Source organism: Megalops cyprinoides, chromosome 16 (genome assembly GCF_013368585.1).
Source record: "Megalops cyprinoides isolate fMegCyp1 chromosome 16, fMegCyp1.pri, whole genome shotgun sequence".
Classification (NCBI taxonomy): domain Eukaryota; kingdom Metazoa; phylum Chordata; class Actinopteri; order Elopiformes; family Megalopidae; genus Megalops; species Megalops cyprinoides.
In genome coordinates this window covers 18,087,619-18,097,697 of record NC_050598.1, presented here as the reverse complement: position 1 = coordinate 18,097,697, position 10,079 = coordinate 18,087,619, and the positions used below count along the sequence as shown (strand labels likewise).

Sequence of the window (10,079 nt, the reverse complement as noted above, 5' to 3'; positions counted from 1 at the left end):
AAGCCCTAGAGTTGTTCAGGTTAGCCCACAACATCCATCCAAATGAGAAACTTCATTCCAGAATGAAGATAATTGAGGAGGCTGTACAAGAAATGACAAATCAAGTGTCAGAGACTGAAGATGAGGACTTTGTTAATGTCAATGATTGTGGCCTGTTGCTCTTCAAGGAACTGCACGACAAATTGTATGATCACCAAAAAGAAGGCATAGCGTTTTTGTATGGTTTGCACAGAGATGGCAAAAAGGGGGGCATTCTGGCTGATGATATGGGATTGGGGAAAACCATTCAAATCATTGCATTTCTTTCTGGAATGTATGACTCTGAGTTGGTTAAGCACACTCTTCTTGTCATGCCAACCTCATTGCTTGGGACCTGGACAAAAGAGTTTGCCAAGTGGACACCAGGAATGAGAGTCAAAGAGTTTCATGGCAAAAGCAAAATGGAGCGTATCAGAAACTTGGAGAGGGTCCAAAGAAAAGGTGGTGTCATCGTTACCACATACAATATGTTGCTTACCAACTGGGAGCTCCTCGCCTCTTACAACGGTCATGAGTTTAAATGGGATTATGTCATCTTGGATGAAGCGCACAAAATTAAATCGTCCTCCACCAAAACTGCCAAAAGTGCACATGCCATACCAGCTAAACACCGCATCCTTCTCACTGGCACCCCTTTGCAGAACAACCTAGGGGAGCTGTGGGCACTGTTCGACTTTGTGTTTCAAGGGGGGCTCCTTGGTACCTCTAAAACCTTCAAGTCTGAATATGAAAACCCCATCACACGCGCCAGAGAGAAGGATGCAACCCCGGGTGAAAAGGCACTGGGGTTGAAGATTGCTGAAAATTTGATGGCAATTATAAATCCATACTTCTTACGGAGAACAAAGCAGGAGGTTCAAAGTAAAAAGCAAAGTGCCATGAATACCAGGAACAGCCCCCTGAATGCAGAAGACAAGGAGAACCAAAACCCCAATGCTGGTGGGTTTCAGATGCCAAGCCTCACAAGAAAGAATGACCTGATTGTGTGGACATACTTGAGTGCAGTCCAGGAAGACATCTACAGGCAGTTTATTTCACTGGATCACATCAAGGAACTTCTGTTGACCTCCCGCTCACCATTGGCAGAGCTGAATATACTGAAAAAGCTGTGTGACCATCCAAGGCTTTTGTCAGTCAGAGCTGTTGCTCAGCTAGGTCTAGAAGCTGGACTCAACCCCAGTGAGCATCAAGATGAAAATATGTCTGCTGCCTGCCAAATTACTGATATACCAGATGAAACCTTGGTATCAGAATCTGGCAAGCTGAGTTTCCTTGTTGGTCTTTTGGAAAGGCTGCGAGAAGAACGCCATCGCACACTTGTGTTCTCCCAGTCCAGGAAGATGTTGGACATTATTGAGCGAGTCTTAGTCAACAGAGGTTTCAAACTTGTAAGAATTGATGGCACTGTAATTCACCTGTCAGAGAGAGAGAGACGTATTGCCCTCTTCCAGACTGACAACCAATACTCTGTGTTTCTTCTGACCACCCAAGTGGGAGGTGTAGGAATCACATTGACTGCAGCCAACAGAGTGGTCATCTTCGACCCTAGCTGGAATCCTGCAACAGATGCCCAGGCTGTGGACAGAGCCTATCGAATTGGGCAGACGGAAAATGTTGTGATCTACCGGCTCATCACCTGTGGGACCGTGGAGGAGAAGATTTACAGGCGCCAGATCTTCAAGGACTCCTTGATCAGACAGACTACAGGAGATAAAAAGAACCCATTTCGGTACTTCAGTCGACAGGAGCTGAAAGAACTCTTCACGCTTGAAGACACTCGGTCATCCTCAACTCAGCTCCAGCTGCAGTCGCTGCACTCCAAGCAGAGACGCACCGATCCTCAAATGGATGAGCACATCACTTACTTGCACACTATGGAAATGTTTGGTATTTCAGACCATGACCTCATGTTCTCCCATGATGCAGCAGTACATGAAGACTGCCCAGAGGATCAAGAATCTCACAACTACATTGAAAACCGTGTTCAGAAGGCTCATGAGCTGATGAAAGCTGAGTCAGAACTGCAAATGCAGTTTATGGACAACATCACCTCCAGCACAGAGCCTGCATTTCTTAGGAATCCAGGTCCGGCCAAGAGATTCACTGATCATAATCCAGCAAAGGTGAAACCAGACAACCTCCCTGTTAGAGTCAATAATGACAGTGCTTCCTCTCCTTCAGTGGTAGACCTCACTCAGGAGGACATCCACAACATAAGCAACAAATTGTCAGATTTTGTTCTTAATGGTAGCACTGAAAATGGCATTCACCTGAAAGAGAACTCGCCTGAATGTTCAGTAGAAAAGGACAGTGAACCTCTAGAAATTAATTCAGGAAACTCCCACTCTTTAGACCAATCCCTTATAGAAGTGGCCTCATGTGAGGTGAATGACATTGTTGACACTTCAGCTCTCAAAGCTGAAGAAAGGATGACCTCATCTTTTGAGGAGACAGAGAAAATTTCATCAATGAATGAGGGCATAGGTGTGGAAGAGCTTGTGCTTAATCCACCGGAAGATGTGTCACGCAAATCCCTCAGTCTGCAGGACTCTAAGGCTTCTCCAGTGTTCCAGAGCTTACCAGTTCAAGAGGGCCGCACAACGGATGAAGGTGATTCTGTTCAATATCTTACACATTCAAAATTGTCTATCCTTCAGAAGTCAGATCTTGATGATGAAAGTCATGCAGATGCATCCTTGAAAGCAGGTTCTGATCTTGAGTCTTTCCAGGGGAATTTCAATTTGCAACTGGAAGAGAGTGGTGATGAAGTTGTGTCAGAGAATGAAAACTTGCCCCGAGTGGAAGATGGCCCAGATCTCCAACTGCAAATGGATAGCAGCAGGCTACATACAGAGAGAGAACAGCATGCTTTGAAGAGTGACGGTGAAAACTTCAATATTAGCATGTCTTCTGTGGAGGATGCAAGTGTTTGTGTTAGTGAGAAAGACGCAACAGCAGACTCCTTTGTCCATTCTGTGAGAAAAAAGAAAAATCTGAGAGTCATTTATGACAGTGATGATGAAGAAAACACAAACGGAGAAGGTGATGCAGATCTCCCTTTAAGTAGCTCCCTCAGTGAACCCTTCAAAGGGGTTGGGTGTTCCACTCCAAAGCTTGCCAAGTCCACATCGTTTTTGTCCTCCACGCAGCACAGGAAAAGCATTGGTGGAAATACATCAGTGGCGTCAAGAAAGTCTTTTATCGAGGCTGTGGTGGATGATGTGGAAGACCTGCTTGAGGACATGGAGGCAGATGATGAGGGCGAGACATCCAATAGTGTAGTGGAGTGTACAGGCTCTTGCAGTAAGTCTGACATGGAGGAAGACCTTGAAGAAGAAACTTCAAAGAAAGAAAATGACGAGACAGAAGATGGGGAGCAAAGTGCTCTAGATTACTCATCTGAATCTGAAATGCTAGATGAGGAATGCTCTGTGGAGGAGTCAACAGGTGATCTTGATCTAGCATCAGATGAAACAATGGAACAGTGTGCCCAGGAAGAACCCGTCTCATCACATAATGACAATAGAGCCTCCACCACCTTCAGCCAGTCGGCACATGTGCCAGAAGATGAGTATGAAAGCCTTGTTAGAACTGGGAAAGAATGCTATTCTGAAGGAAAACTTAAAGAGGCTTTGGATTCATTTCTCAAAGCTCTTGATATCAGAAGTGGAGATCATGAAATTCAGTTAATGACTATACAGTTGTATCGCAAGCTCAGCCAACACTAGCACTTGCATTTATGTCCAGCAGTTAGTTATTCCCTCAGTAGATACTCAAAAGTAATTGTTCTGTCTGTTTTATTCTCTGTTTAGAATAAAGGTGATTAATCCCATTGAAGATATTAGTGATATTTTCTGAAATTTATGTAAAATGTAATCAGTGCTGTCATTTTTCATCTGTCTGCTTATTTTCCTGGCCTTCTGAACCATGACATTTGTTTATGTATTTGCTTATTTAACAGAATAGCAGAGTAGTTGTTTTCACAATGGTCAGTAAAATAGATGATGTCAAAATGCTTATTCAAATGGTAAATTCACAGCTAGTAAATTTGTGTAAGAGTGTTAAATGTATACCAGACATACTGTATGCTGGCCAATTGGTTATATCTGTAAGTGCTTTGGGAAGAGGTGGGGTGTTTTGTTTTGTTTTTTGTTTTTTTTTGGAAGAAAATGTGTAGGGTCTCAAAAGAAAAGAAATGTCCATTAGAGAAATGTATATATTTTTCTGTGTTTCTATGTGTCTAAGTTTAAGATTGCACATACATGATTTGGCCACATGATGGTGCTCCAGTTGTTTTGTAAAAGACTGGAAGGCCTGTAGAGCATGTAGCCTACATACCAATATTGGTATCTCTGCTCTCCATTTTGTCAGGTTCTGGACTGCTGCAAGACCAAATGTATTATGACTCATTGCTGAGGTGAATAAAATTGATTGATTAAATACTAAGCAGTACAGTGTGTTTTTTTTCTTATTTGTTTCTGAACAGCATTTGAAAATTTTCCCATGTGGCAGAACTCACTAGGCTCCATGCTGTCTGCGTGGATGCCTGAAGCAACCTGCAGTGAGTGGTGTGATTTGACAAATTAAGTTGCAAACAAATGGGGTCACCTGAATACATTCATTAAATGGGAGTCAGTGTGTGATGAGTCACCCAATTTATCTATGGTAATTTAAAGTGATATGATGGGATAGCTTGTCTAGTAGGCTAACTCATGGCCTCATGCAGACCAAGTGTGTGTGATACTGTTTTTGTATTGTCTCTCTTCCTTCTCTTTTGTACATTGCTTGTTTCCAGTCTTGCTTTTTTATATCCACAAACCCCTGTCATTCAATTTACTCCAAATATGTCCGGGTCTTGCCTCTCAGTACAAAATGCAGTTTAATCTAAAGCAGTGTTTTCAACTCCTGGTCATGGTGAACCACTGTGTGCTGGTATTTGTTCCATCTGAAGCTCTCATTGATTCTTTTTGAGCTTTTAATTGAATATTGATCTGGATGTGACATCTCTTGGCAGTTCTTTGCAATATCACTGGTGTAGCAGACTTTCTTGAGGCCCTATATATGCTGGTATTTGGTACATCTTGTACTCTTAATTGATTAATAAGCCATAGCATTACTGCTTGTTTTTATTTTATTTTTCTTGATGCATCTGCATTATACATTTCTCTATAGTCCCATCTGCAGTTTACATCACAAATATTAAAATGGCACATGCACACAGATTGGTTGCAAAACTTGAGACCCTTACTGTCTAATGCCTATAAAAATGTCTGACACAACTGGCTGGCTTGATTTAATGCAAGTGACTGGAAAATTTTGGTAGCACAAAGGAATTTTGGGCAACACCTTGACAACACTTATCCAGCCATGCATGTACAGTTTGCTGTTATTCTTGTTCATGACAACTAGGGTTGGGTATCTTTTGAATTTTATGAATTTCGATTCCGATTCTGCTTAACGATTCCTCGTTTCAATTCCATAACGGTAATGAAAGAGGTCAAATGTTTTGATAACGCTTAAAAGAATAAAGATATTTTTGTTAACTGACCATTCACAAAATAAATAGTATTTACTATTTACTAGTATTTGCTAAATACATACAATAAAAAAAAACACAATGATCCACAGACATGCATTAAAAAAATCATAAATGGTAGATAAAGATCAATCTAGAGCAGTTAAACTAACTGCTACTTGCTTTGGAGAGACTATTTTAGTGTTCTGGTGACAAACATACATCTTTATTTGTCCTATATTTTACTTTGGATTTAGGGCCTTGGTCATCTCCCTGCAAACAGAGATTCAACATAACAGTAACTGTTACTGTACAAATACCCTACCATCATCAAACTTTTTTTTCGACAACTTGCCCACCTAAATGACAGAGATTCTATTATTTAAAGTTATTAGTGAAAGTTTAGTTGCCCGTTCATAAAGTTGAAGTTAAAATGTTCAGAGTTTAAGAACACTAAGAACAAGGGTTTATGCATTGACATGAACTGTTTTTTGCAACCAGTATGTGCATGCAACCACCTACTGCAGCAAGGTTGGGTTTTATCCTCAAGGAGTACTTTACCACAGCGTAACCACTACTCATCTCAACTGCAGAAGTATAATTATCTTAATTGTTCTAGTCCCTCTACCAAGTACTTTGTTGGATATCTGATAAATCTAAACCAATTACCTTGAGTATAATAGAAGAACAATTTCTCTACACATGCATTACAAATGAGCAAAACCAAGGTGAAATTTGTATAATACAGAGTGTGGATGTGCAGGTAAAGTAAAATTTTAAAAGATGACTACTTCCCTTCCTGTCCCAGACAGCCTCTTGTTTATTTATAAAATTCTTAATCTTAATGTAATTGTTCCTTTTCCATTGAGATCATGTTTGGACGTTTATTGTGTAGTGCCTGAATGTTTATGTGAAGTTAAAAGAGGGTTTTACATCTTCTTTAGCTGTTAGCTATTCAGCTTTACGCTCAAGTTGTACATAATGCCACTCATTGTAATCTCCTCCAACATTGTAACATAATCCTATTCGCAGTCTGTGTGACTGATTCTAAGGATTGCCTCTGCTGAACTGTTTGGCCTCAGCCAGTGATCCACAAACAGCTCTTCTCCCAAGTTCCATCTAGGATCCGAGGTAATGTTGTGCTACAAGATGGTTCCATTTGTGCCAGTATGCAAGGCCCGTTTAGGCCATCACTAAACCCCCTTTTTGGATTAGAAGGGATTTGGCGACTCATTGACAAATACAATGAATGTAAATGTCAGTTTCACATTTAAATAAGCACAGGCCTCTTAGAGGGATTTGATGGTTCTTATACCCATCTATCAGTCTGGCCTGTTGCAGCAATTACAATTTAGTGATTATGGCGAGTTTGCATTTTTACCTGAAATGGAAGTGTTTACAAATTAAATTTGTTAATCCAATTGTACTGCAGCATGCTACGGGGTACAGTCACTAAAAAAGATGTCATCCCTGAATGACATGCTCCTGTGGCAGTGGAATTCTACACTGTACCCATGAAGGGTTGATGGCTACTGTCACATGGGTGTTGAATGTGAATACAGGCATCCAATTGCCTGTAAAACACAGAGGTTCCTCTAATTGAGTTGCACAGGAAAAGGTCTGTGTCTTTGCTGGCACATAGGGGAACAATGGCCGTTGTGTCTGGGGGTGCTGTCCCTTCTGCCAGATTCTGTTGAGCCACAGTAAGGAATGAGGAAACTACTTCATACGATGGCCACTGACTGCAGGTTTTAAAAAAAAAAATAAACAACTAACCCATTCCATTTAAACAAAACTGCAAATTAAATCATTAATGCATTAAATCAAGTACGCTTATTAATAAAGTGTGAATGGCAATTCAGGCAGTGTGATCATCTCAGTCTCACATTTGAACATACCTGGTGTTCAACAGCAATTATCTCAGCATTTTTATAGCTGGCAAATGATTGTGTTCTTTTGTGTTCTGCTCAGGCCATTAAATGCAATTATTTTGGCCATTTTAAGCAGAAATACTGAACGTGAGCAAAAAAGATATAACAAAAAAGAATATGTAACTCAAAGTTAAATTGAAGTGTAATTGACTGGCAGCATCTGCTGTTTGTAGCTTGTGTATGCAGTGCTGAGTAATGTGTGCCAACTTGTACGTATGTCACCCTTGTGCCCTTGGTTAATAAAGGAAACTGTGGAGGAGGGCTGAGGAGCCATTTGGCTGTTCATTTGTTACTTCTGTTCCTCTGGAACTCAGAGACTCACAGACGGTTCTGTACCATCAATAGTCCTCTCTCTCTGTCTCTAATCTCCCCTGAGTTCTCATTAATCACCACCATCATCTAACAGACAAACTGGAAAACTGGCCTCATGCATAGCCGAGGTCAAGTCCTGACAGCTGTTACAGTTTCAAACAGGATATTAAAGACAGGAGCACACTCACATGAGTCAGGCTTAGGACAGAAGAACTGACTGCAAATTTGTACCGTTCGTCTCCTTCAAATATGATAACAAAGTTTGAAACAAAGAGTTGAAACCTTGCCCAGGGAGAGAGAAATGATCAAGGAGACTTCTGTTGGTGCTGAACATGAGGAACCTAAATAAGTGGCACATTGTGATAGTCCTAAAATTCATATCAGTCTGCATGACTGCGTCTTATGACAAGATGGTTCATTTTGAAAAGTCAGCCAGTTTTGGACATTTTAAATAGCTCTGCAATTCTAAGTTTATTTTAAGTCTAATTTTTAAGACTTATAAATAAGTCTTAAGAGACTTATGAGACTTATTTATAGGACTTATTTTCTAAGTCTGTTTTTCCATAAAGTGGAAGGAGGAGAGTACACAAGACTGAAAAGAACCCCCACCGCCACCACCACCACCACCCCCTGCTGAGAGGGTTTTTGGTACGGAGAAGATTAAATGGTGCAGTCACCGTGGCTTTTTTTGTTTTTGTTCTTTTCTCCTGTTTGTTTGTTTCTCATTCCGTCTGCCTCTCACCCAGTCATTACCCCCATGGCAACAGCTCAAACCCTCTGCACTGTAAGAGGGAATTGCTTTGGTTGCAAGAAATGTTCCTGGATATGACAGAACTCCCCAACTGGAGTGAAGCATTAGAAAATGAAGTACATTATAATTTGTTGTTACTTCTGAGTCTCTCAAATATACTGAGGCACAAAGCATCTACAGAATTTGTTCTTATTGTCCAACACGGTGTGTGGCGGGGATTGTAAACACACGGCAGCTCTGGGTTTAGCGAGTGGTGCATGGGCCTTTTTGTGGTTGTGCCGTCATTATTGCGAAGTTCTCATAGCTTCATAATGACTGTAAACAGCGTCTGTGTTTTTGTTCCCAGGCAAGTTTACGAACAGGTTATTTTTAACAGCATCAGGGAAGTGTTCTCTCAACAGGATGAACCATGAATGCACAGGCGGTCCGAGACAGTCCAATTCACGATGGCAAAGTTTTTCCAGACTGCCGTCAAACAAAAATGCATTGTCTGGTGTGGTTTGGGAACTGTGCACAGTACGTCGCGGGGACACACCCAGATGTGTGCAGAAGGAGTTGATTTCCTTTGCCGGTTAGTTTCTGTTTTGTCAATATTTAATTCTTTTTTTGTTGCCCTTGCGTAAGCATGTCTTTGATGTGCTGTAGGATCCACAATCAGATCTGTTCACTTCTATGTTTAGAATGCATATCACTTTCTAGTCATTTCACCTCAGGTAAATTGCAGAATAACTTTGCTTTTGTATCAGGGAGAAATGCACAGGAAATATTGCTGCCAGTGGACATTGATTGGGGAAAAAAAATATTGAAAACTGTTGAAGTTCAAAGTTAAGAAGGATTCTACAGTACAGCACAAATGGGTTTTCTTGAGAGTGTCTCTTTCATATCTGTAATGCTTTGAAAAAGGCAGTCATAATTAAGCTGGTGCTTTTATCAGTTCCTTTTTTGAAATATGTATTTGAGGACGAGCTAGATTCATTCCTCTCCATGGCTCCCGTGGCACATGCATTTCCATAGTAATTAAATATTATTCACTTGCCCAGAAGTATCATACTGAACAGTTGCAAATTGATATCAAAGAAAACTGGTACAATAAGTAAAGGATAAGTTGTCTCAATAAATTCCACTTCAAACAGTGAGTAATGTTTTATAAGTAGAAACATACAAAATGGGTTAAAAAAAAGGTACCCTCGCTGTGCTGAATGTTTTGTCAGGAGGTTTTTGGGATATTCGAAACTCAGGACATTCTCTTGGATTCCTTAGTTGGTCAGTGGCCATCCTCATATCAGGTGATCTACGGTGCCCTCCATATTTATTCATACACCTGAATAAACGGGGACAAAACCAAAATATTCGATTTAATTTTTTCTCCTAAGAGAACATGAAAATAGGTGAGTAAAGTCATTTTGTTCCCAAAGAGGAGAGTCACATTTCTATCCTCCTCAGAACCTCCAAGCAGATTTTTTTTTAATTTGTTCTAAAATTACTGAATTGTCAATAAATATGGCACCAATCTTTTCTGCTTAAAAGCCAT

At 40.6% G+C, this 10,079-nt stretch overlaps 1 protein-coding gene across 1 annotated transcript; it reads left to right on the top strand.

Moving 5' to 3' along the window:
- The first annotated feature begins 251 nt into the window (after window positions 1–251).
- Window positions 252–3,767, top strand: ercc6l (excision repair cross-complementation group 6-like). The gene has a single exon (XM_036548540.1). It carries the CDS (start codon window positions 267–269, stop codon window positions 3,765–3,767), a length of 3,501 nt encoding a protein of 1,166 aa, XP_036404433.1. The 5' UTR covers window positions 252–266.
- The last annotated feature ends 6,312 nt before the right edge of the window (window positions 3,768–10,079 follow it).

Bases quoted from the DNA above. Each gene is read 5' to 3' on its own strand.
- ercc6l (XM_036548540.1), top strand. From the start codon at position 267: ATGGGATTGGGGAAAACCATTCAAATCATTGCATTTCTTTCTGGAATG.